The sequence below is a fragment of the Fringilla coelebs genome (genome assembly GCF_963513975.1).
Source record: "Fringilla coelebs genome assembly, chromosome: 36".
Classification (NCBI taxonomy): Eukaryota; Metazoa; Chordata; class Aves; order Passeriformes; family Fringillidae; genus Fringilla; species Fringilla coelebs.
In genome coordinates, this window is record NC_140062.1 from 791,251 (window position 1) to 814,479 (window position 23,229).

Sequence of the window (23,229 nt, forward strand, 5' to 3'; positions counted from 1 at the left end):
GATGTCACTGTCATGTGTGTGACGTCACGGTGCTGGGTGTGACGTCACTGTCGCGGGTGTGATGTCACCGTGATGTGTGTGACATCATGGTGATGGGTGTGATGTCACCGTGCAGGGTGTGATGTCACAATGATGGACATGACGTCATGGTGCTGGGTGTGAGGTCATGGCGGTGGGCGTGACATCGCCGTGCTGGGCGTGATGTCACAGGGCAGGGTGTGACGTCACAATGCTGGGTGTGACGTCATGGTGTTGGGTGTGACGTCACAATGCTGGGTGTGACGTCATGGTGTTGGGTGTGACGTCACTGTACTGGATGTGACATCACAGTGGTGGGCGTGACGTCACAGTGGTGGGCGTGACGTCACTGTGCCGAGTGTGACGTCACAGTAGTGTGTGTGATGTCATAGTGCTGGTTGTGACATCACCACACAGGGTGTGACGTCACAATGCTGGGCGTGATGTCATGGTGTGGATGTGATGTCACAGTGGTGGGTGTGACAATGCCATGATGACTGTGACGTCACAATGCTGGGCGTGACATCACGGTCATTGGTGTGACGTCACTGTGCTGGGTGTGATGTCACGGTACTGGGCGTGACGTCACGGTGTTGGGTGTGATGTCACAGTTCTGGATGTGACATCATGGTAGTGAGTGTGATGTCATAGTGGTGGATGTGCTCTCACAATGCTGGGTGTGACGTCACTGTGATGGGTGTGATGTCACTGTGCGGGGTGTGACGTCACGGTGCTGGATGTGACGTCACAGTGGTGGGTGTGACGTCATGGTGCTGGGTATGACGTCACTATGCTGGGCGTGACATTGGGGAGGTGGGTGTGACATCACCGTGCTGGGTGTGATGTAATGGTTTGGATGTGACGTCATGGTGCTGGGTGTGACGTCATAGTGCTGGGTGTGATGTCATGGTGTGGATGTGACGTCACGGTGGTGGGTGTGTCGTTGCCGTGATGAGTGTGACGTCACTATGCTGGGCGTGATGTCACTATGCCGGGTGTGACCTCATGGCGCTGGGTGACATCACGGTGCTGGGTGTGACATCACTGTGCCAGGTGGGACGTCATGGTGCTGGGTGTGACGTCACAGTAGTAGGCGTGACATCACGGTAATGAGTGTGACATCACAGTGGTGGTTGTGACATCACGGTCATTGGTGTGACGTCACTGTGCTGGGCGTGACATCACTCTGCTTGGTGTGACATCACCGTGCTGGGTGTGACGTCACTGTGCTGGGCGTGACATCACCATGCTGGGTGTGACGTCACGGTGCTGGGTGTGATGTAATGGTTTGGATGTGACGTCATGGTGCTGGGTGTGACATCATAGTGCTGGGTGTGATGTCACCATGCTGGGCGTGATGTCACGGTGGCGTGCGTGATGTCATAGTGCTGGGTGTGATGTCACAGTAGTAGGCGTGACATCACGGTAGTGAGTGTGACGTCACAGTGGTGGTTGTGACATCACGGTCATTGGTGTGACGTCACTGTGCTGGGTGTGCTGTCACAACGCTGGGTGTGATGTCACTGTTCTGGGTGTGATGTCACTGCTGGGTGTGATGTCGCAGTGGTGGGTGTGACGTCACTAGGCTGGGTGTGACGTCACTGTTCTGGGTGTGACATCACTCTACTTGGTGTGACATCACAGTGCTGGGTGTGACGTCACTGTGCTGGGTGTGATATCAAGGTGGTGGGTGTGACGTCACAGTGCTGGGTGTGATGTCATGGTGGTGGGTGTGATATCAAGGTGGTGGGTGTGCTGTCACTGTGCTGGGTGTGACGTCACCGTGCTGGGTGTGACGTTGTGGTGCTGGATGTGACATCACAGTGGTGGGTGTGACGTCATGGTGCTGGGTGTGATGTCATAGTGCTGGGTGTGAAATCACAATGCTGGGCGTGACGTCACGGTGCTGGGCGTGATGTCACAGTGCTGGGTGTGATGTCACAGTGCTGGGTGTGATGTCACTGTGCTGGGTGTGACGTCACCATGCTGGGTGTGGCGTCACTGTACTGGCTGTGACGTCACTGCGCCGGGTGTGACGTCATGGTGCTGGGTGTGATGTCACCGTGCTGGGTGTGACGTCATGGTAGTGAGCGTGACGTCATGGTGCTGGGTGTGATGTCACCATGGATGGACACTGACCAGGAGGGGTCACCAGGGTCCCTCTGGTGACATTGGGGTCCCCCTGGGGACATTGGTGACACCGGGGTCCTTTTGGTGACACTGGGGTCCCTTTGGGGTCCCTTTGGTGACACTGGGGTCCCTTTGGGGTCCCTTTGGTGACACTGGGGTCTTTTTGGTGGCACTGGGGTCCCTCTGGAGATATTGGGGTCCCTTTGGTGGCACTGGGGTCCCTCTGGTGGCACTGCGGACCCCCTGGGGTCCCTTTGGGGACATTGGGGTCCCTTTGGTGACCCTGGGGTCCCTTTGGTGACACTGGGGGGTCCCTTTATGGTCATTGGGGGGGTCCCTCTGGAGACACTGGGGTCCCTTTGGGGACATTGCTGTCCCCCTGGGGTCCCTTTGGTGACACTGGGGTCCTTTTGGTGACATTGGTAACACCGGGGTCCCTTTGGTGACATTGGGGTCCCTTTGGTGGCACTGGGGGGTCCCTTTGGTGACACTGGGGTTCCCCTGGGGTCCCTTTGGTGACATTGGGGTTCCTTTGGTGGCACTGGGGTCCCTCTGGTGACCCCGGGGTCCCTCTGGTGGCACTGGGGTCCCTTTGGTGACTTTGGGGTCCCTCTGGTGACCCCGGGGTCCCTTTGGGGCCCTGCAGCCCCCCGGCCGCCAGGGGGCGCCCCGCGCCGCGCGGCCGCTCTCCCGTCTCTATGGTCGCTCTATGGCGGGCGGCGGCGCGCGGGGCCCCTCTCTATGACCCGCTTCCGCTCCGCCGCGGCGGAAGTGACGTCAGAGAGCGGCGGCGGCGGCGGCGGGAGCCGGAGCGAGGTGTGGGGGAGGGGCCGGGCGGGATTCGGCGGGTGGGGGAGGGGAAGGGTCGGGCCGGGAGGTCCCGAGGGGTCCCGGGGGGGGGCGGGAACCGGCTCGGGGGGTCCCGCCTGTCGTGACAGCCCGGGGAACATCCGCTGTCCCTCGGGGTGACGTCATCGGCGCGCGGTGACGTCACGCGGGGTGTCCTCCCCAGCCGCGGTGACGTCACGTGGGGTGTCCCCCAGCCCCGTGTCCCCTGTCCCCAGGTCCCGCCAGCCCGGCGGGGCCGTGTCCGTCTGTCCCGCTGTCCCGGTGTCCCTCTGTCCTTCTGTCCCTCTGTCCCGCTGTCCCTCTGTCCCCGTGTCCCTCTGTCCCTCTGTCCCCGTGTCCCTCTCTCCCTCTGTCCCGCTGTCCCTCTGTCCCCACTGTCCCTGTGTCCCACTGTCACTGCCATCTCTGTGACCCCGTGTTCCCACTGTCACCTGTCCCCATTGTCCCCATTGTCCCCACAGGTGTCCCAGTGTCCCCACAGTGTCCCCACAGTGTCCCCATTGTCCCCACAATGTCCCCATTGTCCCCATGGTCCCCGCAGTGTCCCGCCATGCCGGAGGCCGTGCACTACATCCACCTGCACAACTTCCCCATTGTCCCCATTGTCCCCATTGTCCCCATTGTCCCCATTGTCCCCATTGTCCCCTATCCCCGCAATGTCCCCATTGTCCCCATTGTCCCCACAGTGTCCCCATTATCCCCACTGTCCCCACAATGTCCCCATTGTCCCTTTTCCCCGGTGTCCCCCATTATCCCCATTGTCCCCACAGTGTCCCCAATGTCCCCATTGTCCCCACAGTGTCCCCGCCATGCCGGAGGCCGTGCACTACATCCACCTGCACAACTTCCCCATTGTCCCCATTGTCTCCATTGTCCCCATTATCCCCTATCCCTGCAATGTCCCCATTGTCCCCATTGTCCCCTGTCCCCACAATGTCCCCATTGTCCCCACAGTGTCCCCACAATGTCCCCATTGTCCCCACAATGTCCCCACTGTCCCCACAGTGTCCCGCCATGCCGGAGGCCGTGCACTACATCCACCTGCACAACTTCCCCATTGTCCCCATTGTCCCCTATCCCTGCAATGTCCCCATTGTCCCCACAATGTCCCCATTGTCCCCATTGTCCCTTTTCCCCAGTGTCCCCCATTGTCCCCATTATCCCCTGTCCCCTCAGTGTCCCCATTGTCCCCACTGTCCCCGCAGTGTCCCCGCCATGCCGGAGGCCGTGCACTACATCCACCTGCACAACTTCCCCATTGTCCCCATTGTCCCTGCAGTGTCCCCATTGTCCCTGTTCCCTGGTGTCCCCACAGTGTCCCCATTGTCCCCATTGTCCCCACAGGTGTCTGTCCCCTCCCGCCATGCCGGAGGCCGTGCACTACATCCACCTGCACAACTTCCCCATTGTCCCCCATTGTCCCCTATCCCTGCAATGTCCCCACAATGTCCCCATTGTCCCCACTGTCCCCACAATGTCCCCATTGTCCCCACAGTGTCCCGCCATGCCGGAGGCCGTGCACTACATCCACCTGCACAACTTCCCCATTGTCCCCATTGTCCCCATTGTCCCCATTGTCCCTTTTCCCCGGTGTCCCCCAGTGTCCCCCATTATCCCCTGTCCCCACAGTGTCCCCACAATGTCCCCATTGTCCCCACAGTGTCCCTGCTGTCCCGCCATGCCAGAGGCCGTGCACTACATCCCCCTGCACAACTTCCCCATTGTCCCCATTGTCCCCATTATCCCCTGTTCCCACAGTGTCCCCATTGTCCCCACTGTCCCCACAGTGTCCCCGTGCTGTCCCGCCATGCCGGAGGCCGTGCACTACATCCACCTGCACAACTTCCCCATTGTCCCCATTGTCCCCATTGTCCCCATTGTCCCCATTGTCCCTGTTCCCTGGTGTCCCCCATTATCCCCATTATTCCCTGTCCCCTCAGTGTCCCCATTGTCCCCACAGTGTCCCCGCCATGCCGGAGGCCGTGCACTACATCCACCTGCACAACTTCAGCCGCTCTCTGCTGGAGACGCTCAACGGGCAGCGCGTGCGCGGCCACTTCTGCGACGTGACCGTGCGCATCCGCGAGGCCTCGCTGCGCGCCCACCGCTGCGTGCTGGCCGCCGGCAGCCCCTTCTTCCACGACAAGCTCAGCCTGGGCCACTCGGCCATCGAGGTGCCGCCCGTGGTGCCCTCGGCCGCCGTGCGCCAGCTGGTCGAGTTCCTCTACAGCGGCAGCCTGGTGGTGGCCCAGTCCGAGGCGCTGCACATCCTCACCGCCGCCTCCGTGCTGCAGATCAAGACCGTCATCGACGAGTGCACGCAGATCATCTCGCAGGCCCGCGGCCCCGCCAAGGCCGTGGCGGCTCCCTCGGACCCGGCGCCGGCGTTGTCGCCGTCGTTGTCGCCGCCGCTGGTGGCGCCCGAGCCGGACGGGCCCGGCGGGCACAGCCGCAAGCAGCGGCAGCCGCTGCGCCTGGCGCCCGCCGCGCTCAAGGAGGAGCGCCCCGAGGAGGAGGAGGAGGAGGAGGAGGAGGAGGAGGATGAGGAAGCAGAGGATGAAGGAGCCCGCCGGGAAGGCGGCGTGGCAGCCCCGCCGTCCTTCCCCGGCCCGGAGCCGCCGCCGTTCCCGGAGCCGCCGCCGTTCCCGGAGCCGCCGTTCCTGCCGCCCTGGGACGGGCGCGCCCGGGCGGCTCCCGGCGGGGAAGGGTTCGGGTTCGGGGCACCCCCGGCGCTGGCGCCGCCCCACCGGGGGTCGCTGGAGGGGGGGGGAGGCGGCGCGGGCCCCCCGGCGCCCCCCGGAGCCCCCCAGCGCGGGGCGCAGCCACCCCCGTACCAGTGCGGGCACTGCCAGAAGAGCTTCAGCTCCCGCAAGAACTACAGCAAGCACATGTTCATCCACTCGGGTGAGCAACACTGGGGACAGCGGGGACATGGGGACAGGGCTGGGGACATGGGGACAGGGCTGGGGACATGGGGACAGGGCGGGCATTGCCAGAAGAGCTTCAGCTCCCGCAAGAACTACAGCAAGCACATGTTCATCCACTCGGGTGAGCACCAACGGGGGACACGGTGGGGACACGGGGACAGGGAGGGGGACATGGGGACAGGGCTGGGGACACGGCTGGGGACATGGGGACAGGGCGGGCACTGCCAAAAGAGCTTCAGCTCCCGCAAGAACTACAGCAAGCACATGTTCATCCACTCGGGTGAGCACCGGGGACACGGTGGGGACGTGGGGACAGGGAGGGGGACACGGTGGGGACATGGGGACAGGGAGGGGGACACGGCTGGGGACATAGCTGGGGACATGGGGACATGCATGGGGACATGGCTGGGGACACGGTGGGGGACACAGTGGGGGACACAGCTGGGGGTCCTGGGGACACAGCTGGGGGTCCAAGGGCCCCGTTATGGCCCAGGTTGACCTGATCCAATCTAGGGTGACCCACACTGACCCACACTGACCCACACTGACCCACACTGACCCACATTGACCCACACTGACCCACACTGACCCACACTGACCCACAATGACCTCTACCAACCCACACTGCCCGCTCCTGCCCCACAGCGCCCAGTCCTGCCCCATGGCACCCAGCCCTGCCCCACAGTGCCCAGCCCTGCCCCACAGTGCCCATTCCTGCCCCATGGCGCCCATTCCTGCCCCACAGTGACCATTCCTGCCCCACAGCGCCCAGCCCTGCCCCACACTGCCCGCTCCTGCCCCACAGCGCCCAGTCCTGCCCCACAGTGACCAGTCCTGCCTCACACTGACCTGTACCATCCCGCACTGCTCACTCCTGCCCCACACCGACTCCAGCTGCCCCACAGCACCCAGCCCTGCCCCACAGCGCCCAGCCCTGCCCCACACCAACTCCAGCTGCCCCACACCGACTCCAGCTGCCCCACACCAACTCCAGCTGCCCCACACTGCCCCACACCAACTCCAGCTGCCTCGCACTGACCAGTCTTGCTCCACACTGACCAGTCCTGCCCCACATTGACTCCAGCTGCCCCACACCGCCTCCAGCTGCCCCACAGTGACTCCAGCTGCCCCTCTGCCCCCCGGCAGGTGAGAAGCCCCACCAGTGCTCGGTCTGCTGGCGCTCCTTCTCGCTGCGGGACTCCCTGCTGAAGCACATGGTGACGCACACGGGCGTGCGCGCCTTCCAGCGCCCCACACTGCCCCACACTGCCCCACGGCACCCAGCCCTGCCCCACAGTGCCCATTCCTGCCCCACAGTGCCCATTCCTGCCTCACACTGACCTGTACCAACCCGCACTGCTCACTCCTGCCCCACACCGACTCCAGCTGCCCCACATTGCCCCACAGATCCCATTCCTGCCCCACAGCGCCCAGCCCTGCCCCACACCACCTCCAGCTGCCTCGCATTGACCAGTCCTGCTCCACACTGACCATTCCTGCCCCACACTGCCTCCAGCTGCCCCACACTGCCTCCAGCTGCCCCACAGCGCCCATTCCTGCCCCACACTGACTCCAGCTGCCCCACAGTGCCCATTCCTGCCCCACACCGACTCCAGCTGCCCCACACCGACTCCAGCTGCCCCACAGCGCCCATTCCTGCCCCACACCGACTCCAGCTGCCCCACACCGACTCCAGCTGCCCCACAGCGCCCATTCCTGCCCCACACCGACTCCAGCTGCCCCACACCGACTCCAGCTGCCCCACAGTGCCCAGCCCTGCCCCACAGTGCCCATTCCTGCCTCACACTGACCTGTACCAACCCGCACTGCTCACTCCTGCCCCACACCGACTCCAGCTGCCCCACACTGACTCCAGCTGCTCCACACTGCCCCACACTGCCCTGTCCTGCCCCACAGTGACTCCAGCTGCCCCTCTGCCCCCCGGCAGGCGAGAAGCCCCACCAGTGCTCGGTCTGCTGGCGCTCCTTCTCGCTGCGGGACTACCTGCTGAAGCACATGGTGACGCACACGGGCGTGCGCGCCTTCCAGCGCCCCACACTGCCCCACACTGACCCACAGCGCCCAGCCCTGCCCCACACTGCCCCACGGCGCCCAGCCCTGCCCCACAGCACCCAGCCCTGCCCCACAGCACCCAGCCCTGCCCCACACTGCCCCACGGCACCCAACCCTGCCCCACAGTGCCCATTCCTGCCCCACACTGACCTGTACCAACCTGCACTGCTCACTCCTGCCCCACACCGACTCCAGCTGCCCCACACTGCCCCACACCGCCCTGTCCTGCCCCACACTGACTCCAGCTGCCCCACACTGCCCCATAGTGCCCAGTCCTGCCCCACAGCGCCCAGCCCTGCCCCACAGCGCCCAGCCCTGCCCCACAGTGATCTCTACCAACCCACATTGACCTGTACCAACCCGCACTGCTCACTCCTGCCCCACACTGACTCCAGCTGCCCCACAGTGCCCCATAGTGCCCAGTCCTGCCCCACAGTGACTCCAGCTGCCCCACAGTGCCCCACAGTGCCCAGTCCTGCCCCACAGTGACTCCAGCTGCCCCACAGTGCCCCACAGTGCCCAGTCCTGACTCACACTGACCTGTACCAACCCGCACTGCTCACTCCTGCCCCACACCGACTCCAGCTGCCCCACACTGCCCTGTCCTGCCCCACAGTGACTCCTGCTTCTCATTTGCCCCCCGGCAGGTGAGAAGCCCCACCAGTGCTCGGTCTGCTGGCGCTCCTTCTCGCTGCGGGACTACCTGCTGAAGCACATGGTGACGCACACGGGCGTGCGCGCCTTCCAGTGCGGCGTCTGCTGCAAGCGCTTCACGCAGAAGAGCTCGCTGAACGTGCACATGCGCACGCACCGCCCCGAGCGCCTGCAGTGCCGCCTCTGCTCCCGGGCATTCTCACACCGCACCCTCCTGGAGCGGCACGCCGCCGCCTCGCACCCCGGGACACAGCCGGGGACGGCGACGATGGGGACGGCGTTGGGGACACGGACAGGGACGGCGACCATGGGGACAGCGACGATGGGGACAGCACCGGGGACAGCGCCAGGGACACAGTTGGGGACACCGCCAGGGACAGCGACAATGGGGACACAGCCGGGGACACAGCTGGGGACAGCGACGATGGGGACAGCGCCTGGGACACAGCTGGGGACAGCGCTGGGGACACTGCCAGGGACACAGCCAGGGACAGCGACGATGGGAACGCAGCCGGGGACAGCGACACTGGGGACACAGCCGGGGATGCGGATGGGGACGGCGACGATGGGGACACAGCCAGGGACAGCGCTGGGGACACAGCTGGGGACAGCAACGATGGGGACACCGCCGGGGACACAGTTGGGGGCAGCAACGCTGGGGACACAGCTGGGGACAGCGACGCTGGGGACAGCTCTGGGGACACAGTTGGGTACAGTGACAGTGGGGACACAGCTGGGGACAGCGCTGGGGACACAGCTGGGGACAGTGACAGTGGGGACAGCGCTGGGGACAGCGATGTTGGGGACAGCACCGGGGACAGCAACGCTGGGGACAGCACCAGGGACAGCTCCGGGGACACAGCTGGGGACACAGTTGGGGACACGGCCGGGGACAGCAACGTTGGGGACAGCACCGGGGACGGTATTGGGGACACAGCTGGGGACCGTGGCGCTGGGGACAGCGGCACTGGGGACAGCACCGGGGACAGCGTCGGGGACATCGCCGGGGACACAGTTGGGGACAGTGACACTAGGAACACAGCCAGGGACAGTGACACTGGGGACTGCGCTGGGGACACCGCCGGGGACACAGTTGGGGACAGCGCTGGGGACACGGCCAGGGACAGCGACGTTGGGGACTCAGCTGGGGACAGTGTTGGGGACACAGCTGGGGACAGCGACGCTGGGGACAGCACAGGGGACAGCGCTGGGGACATCGCTGGGACCACCAGGGCCACCGCCGGGGCCACCACCGGGGCCACCGCCCGGGCTGCCACCGGGGACACCGCTGGGGACACCGCTGGGACCAGCGCCACCACTGGGACCATCACCAGGGCCACCAGCCGGGCTGCCACTGGGGCCACCACCAGGGCCACCGTCTGGGCTGTCACTGGGACCGCCAGCTGCGCTGCCACCGGGGCCAGCAGCGGGGGTGACAGCGGGGCCACCGCCGGAGGCCGCAGCGGGGACCTGGGTGGACGTGGCGGGAGCTGGCCCCGCTCACACGGGCTGAGGAGGGGCTGTCACCCCGGATTCCCTAAAAACCCTCTGATGGTGACATTCCTACAAAGAACTTTGTCACCCCGGATTCCCTAAAAACCTTCTGATGGTGACATTCCTACAAAGAACTTTGTCACCCTGGATTCCCTAAAAGCCCTCTGATGGTGACATTCCTGCAAAGAACTTTTGTCACCCCGGATTTTGAGATTTCCTAAAAACCTTCTGATGGTGACATTCCTACAAAGAACTTTTGTCACCCCGGGTTTTGAGATTTCCTAAAAACCTTCTGATGGTGACATTCCTACAAAGAACTTTTGTCACCCTGGGTTTTGAGATTTCCTAAAAGCCTCTGATGGTGACATTCCTGCAAAGAACTTTGTCACCCTGGATTCCCTAAAAACCTTCTGATGGTGACATTCCTACAAAGAACTTTTGTCACCCTGGATTTCCTAAAAGCCTCTGATGGTGACATTCCTACAAAGAACTTTGTCACCCTGGAATTTGAGATTTCCTAAAAACCTTCTGATGGTGACATTCCTGCAAAGAACTTTGTCACCCTGGATTTCCTAAAAGCCTTCTGATGGTGACATTTTTGGGAAGAACTTTTGTCACCCTGGATTTTGAGATTTCCTAAAACTTTCTGATGGTGACATTCCTGCAAAGAACTTTGTCACCCTGGAATTTGAGATTCCCTAAAAGCCTCTGATGGTGACATTCCTGCAAAGAACTTTGTCACCCTGGTTTTTTTGAGATTTCCTAAAAGCCCTCTGATGGTGACATTACTGTGAAGAACTTTTGTCACCCTGGAATTTGAGATTTCCTAAAAACCTTCTGATGGTGACATTTTTGGGAAGAACTTTTGTCACCCTGGATTTTTGAGATTTCCTAAAAACCTTCTGATATTGACGTTTTTGTGAAGAACTTTCTCACACACTTTCTGTAAACAACTCATTGTTTACATTCCTCTGTGGAGGACGAGAGAGTTGAGGGACTGTTGGTTAAAGCAGTGTCACTGGAGAGGTGGCACTGTCACTGTCACCCTCCAGTCCACTGTCACCTTTGTGAAACTGTAAATGATGGAGTCAGAAAATAAACTGTCACTTTTCTTCTTCACCCTGAGAGCGGGGTGAGCTTTGGTGTCCTACAGTCACATTTCAGGGCTGGATTTACTGAATTCTCCCCCATTTCAGGGCTTGGATTTACTGAATTCTGCCCCATTTCTGTGCTTGGATTTACTGAATTCTGCCCCATTTCAGGGCTTGGATTTACTGAATTCTGCCCCATTTCAGGGCTTGGATTTACTGAATTCTGCCCCATTTCAGGGCTTGGATTTACTGAATTCTCCCCCATTTCAGGGTTTGGATTTACTGAATTCTGCCCCATTTCTGTGCTTGGATTTACTGAATTCTGCCCCATTTCAGGGCTGGATTTACTGAATTCTGCCCCATTTCAGGGCTTGGATTTCCTGAATTCTGCCCCATTTCAGGGCTTGGATTTACTGAATTCTGCCCCATTTCAGGGTTTGGATTCACTGAATTCTGCCCCATTTCAGGGTTTGGATTTCCTGGATTCTGCCCCCATTTCAGGGTTTGTATTTCCTGGATTCCCCCCATTTCTGTGTTTGGAGTTCCTGATTCTCCCCCATTTCGGGGTTTGGATTTCCTGGATTTACTGAATTCTGCCCCATTTCTGTGCTTGGATTTACTGAATTCTACCCCATTTCAGGGCTTGGAGTTCCTGATTCTCCCCCATTTTGGGGTTTGGATTTCCTGGATTCCCCCTCATTTCGGGGTTTGGATTTCCCGATTCTTCCCCATTTCAGAGTTTGGATTTCCTGGATTTCCTGGATTCTGCCCCATTTCAGGGTTTGGATTTACTGAATTCTCCCCCATTTCAGGGTTTGGATTTCCTGATTCTGCCCCATTTCAGGGCTTGGATTTCCTGGAATTTCCCTCATTTTAATATTTGGATTTGGGGAATTCTGCCCCATTTCAGGGTTTGGATTTCCTGGATCCCCCCTCATTTCAGGGTTTGGATTTCCTGGATTCTGCCCCATTTTAGGGTTTGGATTTCCTGGATTCTGCCCCATTTTAGGGTTTGGATTTACTGAATTCTGCCCCATTTCAGGGTTTGGATTTACTGAATTCTGCCCCATTTCAGGGTTTGGATTTCCTGGATTCCCCCTCATTTCAGGGTTTGGATTTCCTGGATCCCCCCTCATTTCAGGGTTTGGAGTTCCTGGATCCCCCCTCATTTCTGTGCCACCCTGGGTTTTTTGAGATTTTCTAAAATCTGAAATCTTCACCCTGAGAGCGGGGTGTGCGTGTGCTACAGCGACGGGGGGGACTCGGGGGGACACTGGGGACACCGGGGGGACATGGGGGGACACTGGGGGGACATGGGGGGGACACTGAGACACTGGGGGGACATGGTGGGGACATGGGGGGGACACTGGAGGGACATGGTGGGGACATGGGGGTGACACTGAGACACTGGGGGGACGCTGGGGGGACACTGGGGGGACACTGGGGACATGGTGGGACATGATGGGGGGACACCGGGGGGACACTGGGGACATGGGGTGGCACTGGGGGGGACACTGGGGGGACACTGGGGGGACACTGGGGACATGGGGGACACTGGGGGGACACTGGGGGGACACTGGGGACATGGGGTGACACTGGAGGGACTCTGGGGGGACACTGGGGACACTGGAGGGACATGGGGGGACACTGGGGACACTGGGGGGACACCGGGGGGACACTTGGAGGACTCTGGGGGGACACTGGGGACATGGTGGGACACTGAGACACTGGGGGGACACTGGGGACATGGTGGGACATGATGGGGGGACACTGGGGGGACACTGGGGACATGGGGGGACATGGTGGGGACATGGGGGGGGACACTGGGGGGGACACTGGGGGGACACTGGGGACATGGGGGGACACTGGGGGGACACTGGGGACACCGGGGGGACACTGGAGGGACACTGGGGGAGACACTGGGGACATGGTGGGGACATGGGGGGGACACTGGGAGGACACTGGGACACTGGGGGGACACTGAGGACATGGGGTGACACTGAGGGGACACTGGGGACATGGTGGGACATGGCTGGGGGACACTGGGGGGACACTGGGGGGACACTGGGGGGACACTGGGGACACTGGGGGACACTGGGGACATGGTGGGACATGGCTGGGGGACACTGGGGGGACACTGGGGGGACACTGGAGGGACATGGTGGGGGACACTGGGGGGACACTGGGGACATGGGGGGGATGGGAGGGGACTCGGGGTGACCTCAGGGGACACCGGGGGGTGGCACTGGGGGGACACTGGGTGGACCCTGGGGACATGGTGGGACATGGCTGGGGGACACTGAGGACATGAGGGGGACACTGAGACACTGGGGTGACACTGGGGGGACACTGGGGACATGGTGGGGGATGGGAGGGGACTTGGGGTGACCTCAGGGGACACTGGGGGGGGACATGGAGGGACACTGGGGGGACATGGGGAGGGGGGACACTGGGGGGGACACTGGGGACATGGTGGGACATGATGGGGGGACACCGGGGGGACACTGGGGACATGGGGTGGCACTGGGGGGGACACTGGGGGGACACTGGGGACATGGGGGACACTGGGGGGACACTGGGGACACTGGGAGGACACTGGGGACATGGGGGACACTGGGGGGACTCTGGGGGGACACTGGGGACACTGGAGGGACATGGGGAGACACTGGGGACACTGGGGGGACACCGGGGGGACACTGGGGGGACTCTGGGGGGACACTGAGACACTGGGGTGGCACTGGGGGGACACTGGGGACATGGGGAGGGATGGGAGGGGACTTGGGGTGACCTCAGGGGACACTGGGGGGGACATGGGGGGGACACTGGGGGGACACTGGGGAGGGGGGACACTGGGGGGGACACTGGGGACATGGTGGGACATGATGGGGGACACCGGGGGGACACTGGGGACATGGGGTGGCACTGGGGGGGACACTGGGGGGACACTGGGGACATGGGGGACACTGGGGGGACTCTGGGGGGACACTGGGGACACTGGAGGGACATGGGGTGGCACTGGGGACACTGGGGTGGCACTGGGGGGACACTGGGGGGACATGGGGGGGACACTGAGACACTGGGGTGGCACTGGGGGGACACTGGGAACATGGGGGGGGATGGGAGGGGACTTGGGGTGACCTCAGGGGACACTGGGGGGGACATGGAGGGACACTGGGGGGACATGGGGAGGGAGGACACTGGGAGGACACTGGGGGGACACTGGGGACATGGTGGGGACATGGTGGGGACATGGAGGGGACATTGCCCCAGGGCCACCCCCCTCAGCCATTGGCCCCAGTGACCCCCAGTGACCCCCAGTGCTCCCAGTGAGCCCCTCCCAGGGCTCCCAGTGACCCCCAGTGCTCCCAGTAACCCCCTCCCAGTGCTCCCAGTAACCCCCAACAATCCCAGTGACTCCCTCTCAGTGACCCCCAGTGCTCCCAGTAACCCCCAGTTCTCCCAGTGACCCCCAGGGCCCTCCCAGTAACAATTTCCAGTAACTCCCAGTAACAATCCCCAGTAACAATTCCCGGTAACAATTCCCAGTATTCCCAGTATCCCCCAGTAACAATTCCCAGTAACAATTTCTAGTAACAATCCCCAGTATTCCCAGTAACAATTCCCAGTAACAATTCCCAGTATCCCCCAGTATCCTCCAGTATCCCCCAGTAACAATTCCCAGTAACCCCCAGTAACAATTCCCAGTATCCCCCAGTATCCCCCAGTAACAATTCCCAGTAACCCCCAGTAACAATTCCCAGTATCCCCCAGTATCCCCCAGTAACAATTCCCAGTAACAATTCCCAGTATTCCCAGTAACCCCCAGTAACAATTCCCAGTATCCCCCAGTATCCCCCAGTAACAATTCCTGGTAACAATTCCCAGTATCCCCAGTAACAATTCCCAGTATCCCTCAGTAACAGTACCCAGTAACAATTCCCAGTATCCCCCAGTAACAGTACCCAGTAACAATTCCCAGTATTCGCAGTAACAATTCCCAGTAACCCCCAGTAACAATTCCCAGTGCTCCCAGTAACCCCCAGTAATAATTCCCAGTAACAGTTCCCAGTATCCCCAGTAACCCCCAGTATCCCCCAGTAACAATTCCCAGTAACAATTCCCAGTGCTCCCAGTATCCCCCAGTATCCCCAGTAACCCCCAGCACTCCCAGTCCCGCCCCAGTTCTGCTCCCCATTGGCTTGTCCAGCTGCCAATCAGAGTCCTGGCCCCGCCTTCCAGCAGATCGCCGATGCCGATTGGCCGCTCCGTCCAAGAAGTCCCCGCCTTCCCCCGGGCTCTTCGGCCGCCGATTGGCTCAGCTCCTCCCGCTCTACGCTCTGATTGGCCCGTTCGCGTTCACGTGCCGGAGACCCCTTCCCGCCCTATCTCTCCCGCCTGCTCTTCTCCCATTGCTCCCGCGCGCTGTCAATCCCCTCTAATCCCCGCCCTCCATCCCTCCCATTGGTTCCTCTCAACGTCAATCAGCCGGAACGGGCGGTGATTGGCCGCGCGGCGGGGGCGGGGGCGGGAGCAGGAGGCCGTGCCGAGCGTGAGGGGGACGCGGCCGCCATGGCGGTGCCGCAGGCGGCGGCGCTCGGGAGCGGCCCCGGGGCGGCGGGAGCGGAGCCGCCCGAGCCGCTGGGGCTGCTGGAGCTCTGCGGCGCCTGCCGGCAGCGCCTGAGCCCGCAGCGGGAGCCGCGGCTGCTGCCCTGCCTGCACTCGGTGTGCCGCCGCTGCCTCGGGAGCGAGCCCGCGGCCCAGAGCGGGGACGGTGAGGGGAGAGCGGAGAGAGCGGGGGGGACTGGGGATACTGGGGGGACTGGGGGGACTGGGGGGACTGGGAGGGACTGGGGATACGGGGGGACTGGGGATACTGGGGGGACTGGGGGGACTGGGAGGGAGTGGGGATACGGGGGGACTGGGGATACTGGGGGGACTGGGGGATAATGGGGGGACTGGGACTGGGGATACTGGGGAATACTGGGAGGACTGGGGGGACTGGGGATACTGGGAAGGACTGGGGGATACTGGGGGGGACTGGGGATACTGGGGGGACTGGGAGGGACTGGGGATACTGGGGGGATTTGGGATACTGGGGGATACTGGGGGGACTGGGGATACTGGGGGGACTGGGAGATACTGTGGGGACTGGGGATACTGGGGGGACTGGGACTGGGGATACTGGGGGGGACTGAGGGATACTGGGGGGACTGGGGATACTGGGGGGACTGGGGATACTGGGAAGGACTAGGGATACTGGGGATATTGGGGGGACTGGGAGGGACTGGGGATACTGGGGGGATTTGGGATACTGGGGGGACTGGGGGATACTGGGGGGACTGGGGGATACTGGGGGGACTGGGGATACTGGGAAGGACTAGGGATACTGGGGATACTGGGGGGACTGGGGATACTGGGGGGACTGGGAGGGACTGGGGATACTGGGGGGATTTGGGATACTGGGGGGACTGAGAGATACTGGGGGGACTGGGGATACTGGGAAGGACTAGGGATACTGGGGATACTGGGGGGACTGGGGATACTGGGGGGACTGGGAGATGGTGGGGGGACTGGGGATACTGGGAAGGACTGGGAGATACTGGGAGGACTGGGGGGACTGGGGATACTGGGGGGATTGGGGATACTGGGGGGGGACTGGGAGGGACTGGGGGGACTGGGAGATGGTGGGGGGACTGGGGATACTGGGAAGGACTGGGAGATACTGGGAGGACTGGGAGGGACTGGGGATACTGGGGGGCTGGGGGGATACTGGGACTGTTGGAGTTTACTGGGGATTACTGGGGAGGTCGTGGGTGTTACTGGGGTCATTGGGGGTTACTGGGAGATGCTGGGAGCGCTGGGAGGCACTGGGAGCACTGGGAAATCCTGGGGAGGTACTGGGGGATGCTGGGAGCACTGGGAGGCACTGGGAACACTGGGGAATCCTGGGGAGGTACTGGGGGATGCTGGGAGCACTGGGAGATGCTGGGAGCACTGGGGTTTACTGGGAACATTGGGAGATGTTGAGAGCACTGGGAGGCACTGGGAACACTGGGAGGCACTGGGAACACTGGGGAATCCTGGGGAGGTACTGGGGGTTACTGGGAGCACTGGGAGGCGCTGGGAACACTGGGAGATGCTGGGGAGGTACTGGGGGTTACTGGGAACACTGGGAGGCGCTGGGAACACTGGGAGATGCTGGGGAGGTACTGGGGGTTACTGGGAACACTGGGAGATACTGGGAGGCACTGGGAACACTGGGAGATGCTGGGGGCACTGGGAGATGCTGGGGGCACTGGGGAATCCTGGGGAGGTACTGGGGGTTACTGGGAGCACTGGGATACACTGGGGGTTACTGGGAGGTGCTGGGAACACTGGGGAATCCTGGGGAGGTACTGGGGATTACTGGGAGCACTGGGAGATGCTGGGAGCACTGGGAGGCACTGGGAACACTGGGGAATCCTGGGGAGGTACTGGGGGTTACTGGGAGCACTGGGGGTTACTGGGGAGGTACTGGGATTACTGGGAGCACTGGTGTACTGGGAGTTACTGGGGAGGTACTGGGGTTACTGGGAGCCCTGGGGGTTACTGGGGAGGTACTGGGGTTACTGGGAGCCCTGGTGTCACTGGGAGTTAGTGGCAGGGGGTGACAAGGGGTGGCAGAGAGGTGACAGGGAGGTGACAGGGAGGTGGCAGGCAGGCCGTGGGGTGACAGGGAGGTGGCGGGGGTGACAGGAAGGCCGTGGGGGGACAGGGAGGCCGTGGGGTGACAGGGGGTGACAGGTGGCAGGGGGTGACAGGGAGGTGACAGGAGGTGACAGGGAGGTGACAGGGGGTGACAGGGAGGCCATGGGGTGACAGGGGGTGGCAGGGAGGTGACAGGGAGGTGGCAGGGAGGCCATGGGGTGACAGGGGGTGACAGGGAGGTGACAGGGAGGTGGCAGGGAGGCCGTGGGGGGACAGGGAGGCCGTGGGGGGACAGGGGGTGACAGGGAGGCCGTGGGGGGACAGGGAGGTGACAGGGGGTGACAGGGGGTGACAGGGAGGCCGTGGGGTGACAGGGAGGTGACAGGGAGGTGACAGGGGGTGACAGGGAGGTGGCCGTGGGGTGACCCTGTCCCCTCGCTGTCCCCGCAGCCTTCGAGTGCCCCGTGTGCCAGCAGCAGTGTCCCCTGGGTGACATCATGGAGAACCTGTTCCTGCAGGCGGGCAGCAGCGGGCAGGTACCGCCTCGTTAGCGCTAATTAGCGCTAATTAACGCCGGCTGGGGGCCAGGGACGTGTCCCCCCCAGCGCGTCCCTTGTCCCCAGAGCTGCACCAGCTGCGAGGACAACGCCACCGCCACCAGCTTCTGCCTGGAGTGCTCGGAGCCGCTGTGTGCCACCTGCGTGGGGGCACACCTGAGGGTCAGGTACACCCGGGAGCACCGCGTGCAGCCCCTGGGTGAGCACTGCCACCTGTCCCTGTGTCACCTGTGTCACCTGTGTCACCTCCCTGTCACCTCCCTGTCACCCCTGTCCTGTCCCCATGGCTGTGTGCCACCTGCGTGGGGGCACACCTGAGGGTCAGGTACACCCGGGAGCACCGCGTGCAGCCCCTGGGTGAGCGCTGCCACCTGTCCCCTGTGTCATCTCTGTCACCCGTGTCACCTGTGTCACCTGTGTGATCTCCCTGTCGCCCCTGTCAGCTGTGTCACCTGTGTGATCTCCCTGTCACCGGCTGTTACTCCTGTCACCTGTGTCACCTGTGTCACCCCCTGTCCGTGCCCGTTATGAGGTGCTGACCTTGTCAGTGGGTCCGTCCCCGGTGCCACCCTGATCCCATTCCCCATTCCCATTCCCATTCCCCATTCCCATTCCCCATTCCCCATTCCCCATTCCCATTCCCCATTTCCATTCCCCATTCCCATTCCCCATTCCCATTCCCCATTCCCATTCCCATTCCCCATTCCCTATTCCCATCCCCATTCCCCATTCCCCATTCCCCATTCCCCATTCCCCATCCCCATTCCCATTCCCATTCCCCATTCCCATTCCCATTCCCCATCCCCATTCCCATTCCCATTCCCCATTCCCATTCCCATTCCCCATTCCCCATTCCCCATTCCCCATCCCCATTCCCATTCCCATTCCCCATTCCCATTCCCATTCCCCATTCCCCATTCCCCATTCCCCATTCCCCATTCCCCATTCCCATTCCCCATTCCATTCCCCATTCCCCATTCCCCATTCCCATTCCCCATTCCATTCCCCATTCCCCATTCCCATTCCCATTCCAATCTCTCCCATTCTCTCTCTCCTCAGGCTCTCCGGCCGATCCCGGTTCCGGTGCCGATCCCGGTTCTGATCCCATTCCCGGTTCCGATCCCGGCATTCCCAGTTCCGATCCCGATCCCGGTTCCGATCCCGATCCCAATCCCGGTTCCGGTCCGATCCCGTCCCGGTGCCGCTCCCACCCTCGGGAGCCGCTGGTTCTGTTCTGCAGCGCCTGCGACGCGCTGACCTGCCGGGAGTGCCACCGGGGCCCGCACCGACAGCACCCGTGAGTGTTAATTACCGCTAATTAATGCTAATTAGGGTTAATGAGTGCAATGGGCAGTGCCACCGCGGCCCGCACCGACAGCACCCGTGAGTGTTAATTACCGCTAATTAATGCTAATTAGGGTTAATGAGTGCAATGGGCAGTGCCACCGCGGCCCGCACCGACAGCACCCGTGAGTGTTAATTACCGCTAATTAATGCTAATTAGGGTTAATGAGTGCAATGGGCAGTGCCACCGCGGCCCGCACCGACAGCACCCGTGAGTGTTAATTACCGCTAATTAATGCTAATTAGGGTTAATGGGTGCAATGGGCAGTGCCACTGGGCTGGTACCCTCAGCTGTGTGTGTAATTAGCGCAGCAGTGCAGCCCTCAGCTGTGTGTGTAATTAGCGCTAATTAGCAAGGCAGTGCCCCTCAGCTGAGTGTGTGTAATTAGCGCTAATTAGCAAGGCAGTGCCCCTCAGCTGAGTGTGTGTAATTAGCGCTAATTAGCACGGCACTGCCCCTCAGCTGAGTGTGTGTAATTAGCGCTAATTAGCGTGGCAGTGCCCCTCAGCTGTGTGTGTAATTAGCGCTAATTAGCGCGGCACTGCCCCTCAGCTGGGTGTGTAATTAGCGCTAATTAGCGCGGCACTGCCCCTCAGCTGTGTGTGTGTAATTAGTGCTAATTAGCGCGGCAGTGCCCCTCAGCTGAGTGTGTGTAATTAGCGCTAATTAGCAGCTGTGTGTGTGTAATTAGCGCTCATTAGCAGCTGTGTGTGTGTAATTAGCGCTAATTAGCGTGGCAGTGCCCCTCAGCTGTGTGTGTAATTAGCGCTAATTAGCACAGCAGTGCCCCTCAGCTCTGTGTGTGTAATTAGTGCTAATTAGCAGGTACGTGTGTAATTAGCGTGGCAGTGCCCCTCAGCTGTGTGTGTAATTAGCGCTAATTAGCAGCTGTGTGTGTAATTAGCACTAATTAGCAGCTGCGTGTGCAATTAGCGCTAATTAGCGTGGCAGTGCCCCTCAGCTGAATGTGTAATTAGCGCTAATTGGCAACTGTGTGTGTAATTAGCGCTAATTAGCAGCTGCGTGTGTAATTAGCGCTAATTAGCAGCTGTGTGTGTAATTAGCGCTAATTAGAACTGGGATAAGGGGGATGGGTCTGGGTCAGTGCAGGGCCACCCCTGGAGGTGGCTTTAATTAATTAATTAATGAGGCTGATTAATTACTGGGTGACAGCTGGAGTTGGCTTGCCGTTAATTGCTGTTGTTAATTAATTGGGAACTTAATTACTGGGGCTATTTCTGATTTAATTACTGATTTAATTACTGAGTAATTATTGATTTTGGTAGTGGTTTAATTACTAATTCAATTATTGATTTAATTACTGATTCTATTGTTCATTTAATTATTGATTTAATTACTGAGGTTGTTTCTGGTTTAATTACTGATTTAATTGCGGGTTTAATTACTGATTTAATTACTGATTCTGTCACTGGTTTAATTACTGGTTTAATTATTAATTATATTGCTGATTCCGTTGCTGCATTAATTACTGATTTAATTATTGATTTTGTTTGTGATTTAATTATTGATTCTGTCACTGAGATATTTAATTAGCTTGATTGCCTCATTAATTAGCTCACTTCATCATGAATGGCTTTATATTTAATTAGCTTGATTGCCTCATTAATTAGCTCACTTCATCATGAATGGCTTGATATTTAATTAGCTTGATTACCTCATTAATTAGCTCACTTCATCATGAATGGCTTGATATTTAATTAGCTTGATTATCTCATTAATTAGCTCACTTCATCATGAATGGCTTGATATTTAATTAGCTTGGTTACCTCATTAATTAGCTCACTTCATCATGAATGGCTTGATATTTAATTAGCTTGGTTACCTCATTAATTAGCTCACTTCATCATGAATGGCGTTAATGACCGAGCCAGCAGCGTTTCTGTGGAGTCAGATCTGATGTCATTAATGTCATGTATGTCATTAACATAATTAATGTCATTAACATAATTCATGTCGTTAATGCAATTAACGTAATTAACCTCATTAACGTAATTAAGGATGCCAGACTCTGTGACCTGGGGCACCTCATTAGCTAAAACAATGCACTGAGTTAATGAGATGGGGGATGCCTAATGAGAAGAATTAATTACTTTATTGCTAATTAGCTAATGAGCTTCCTTTTTTTTCCCCCACTTTTCTCTTTTTTTTCCCATTTTCCTTTCCCATTTTCCTTTTCCCATTTTCCTTTCCCCATTTTTCATTTTCCCCTTTTTCTTTTTCCCACTTTTCTCCCATTCCCCCAATGTTTTCCTCCATTTCCCCATTTTTTCTCATTTTTCCCTTTATCCCCATTTCCCCCATTTCTCCCCATTTTCCCCCATGTTTTCCCTATGTTTTCCCCATGTTTTCCCCATTTCTCCCCCTTTTTTTCCCACTTTCCCCATTCCTCCCCTTCTGTCTTCACATTCTTCCTCATTTCCCCCCCCATTTCCCCCATTCCCCCCCTTTTCCCCCATTTTTCCCCATTCCCCCCATTTTTCCCCCATTTTCCCCCATTTCCCCCATTTTCCCCCCACATTTCCCCCATTTTTCCCACATTCCCCCCCTTTTCCCCTCATTTTTCACCATTTCCTCCATTTTTCCCACATTTCCCCCATTTTTCCCCTTTTCCCCCCATTTTCCCCCCTTTCCCCCCCATTTTTCCCCATTTCCCCGTTTCCCCCCATTCCCCCGTTTCCCCCATTTACCCCCCTTCCCTCCCCATTTTTCCCCATGTCCCCGTTTCCCCCATTTTCCCCCCATCTGCCCCCCACATTCCCAACACTCCCCCCCATTCCCCCCATTTTACCCCCACTTTTCCCCCATTTTTCCCCATCCCCCCATTTCTCCCCCCATTCCCTCCCATTTTTCCCCTATTTCCCCACATTTTCCCCTCGTTTCCCCCCTCCATTTCCCCCATTTTCCCCCCATTTTCCCCCCATTTCCCCCCATTTCCCCCCATTTCCCCCCATTTCTCCTCCATTTCCTCCCATTTTCCCCCATTTCCCCCACATTTCTCCCCCCATTTCTCCCCATTCCCCCCCATTTCTCCCCCCATTTGTCCTCCATTTCCCCCACATTTCCCCCACACTTCCCCCCCATCCCCCATCTCTCCCACCTATTTCCCCCCCATTTCTTCCCCATTTCTCCCCCATTTCCCCCACACTCCCCCCAATTACTCCCCCCAATTTCTCCCCCCATTTCCCCCATTTCTCCCCCCATTTCTCCCCCATTCCCCCCCATTTTCCCCCACATTTTCCCCCCACATTCCTCCATTTCCCCCCATGTTTCCCCCCTTTTCTCCCCCCATTTCCCCCCATTTCCCCATGTTTTCCCCCACATTCCCCCATGTTTCCCCCACATTCCCATTTTTCCCCACCTTCCCTCCCATTTGCACCCCCCAT

General features: G+C 59.9%; 2 protein-coding genes across 2 annotated transcripts in view; both read left to right on the forward strand.

The window, feature by feature from the left end:
• Positions 1-2,927: 2,927 nt before the first annotated feature.
• ZBTB45 (zinc finger and BTB domain containing 45) lies at positions 2,928-15,577 on the forward strand (the record flags this gene model as incomplete). The annotated part of the gene is made up of 6 exons (XM_084224334.1): positions 2,928-2,964; positions 4,958-5,901; positions 5,959-6,045; positions 8,645-9,665; positions 9,884-10,131; positions 15,444-15,577. Exons 2-6 carry the CDS (start codon positions 4,968-4,970, stop codon positions 15,575-15,577), a joined length of 2,424 nt encoding a protein of 807 aa, XP_084080460.1. The 5' UTR covers positions 2,928-2,964; positions 4,958-4,967.
• Positions 15,578-15,784: 207 nt separating this feature from the next.
• Positions 15,785-23,229, forward strand: part of TRIM28 (tripartite motif containing 28) — a 23,762-nt gene continuing 16,317 nt past the window's right edge. Inside the window, exons 1-4 of the mRNA XM_084224335.1 lie at positions 15,785-16,007; positions 18,374-18,459; positions 18,547-18,679; positions 19,540-19,777. Coding sequence (XP_084080461.1) covers positions 15,806-16,007; positions 18,374-18,459; positions 18,547-18,679; positions 19,540-19,777 — 659 coding nt within the window. The 5' untranslated portion in view covers positions 15,785-15,805. The remainder of the gene's footprint in view (positions 16,008-18,373; positions 18,460-18,546; positions 18,680-19,539; positions 19,778-23,229) is intronic.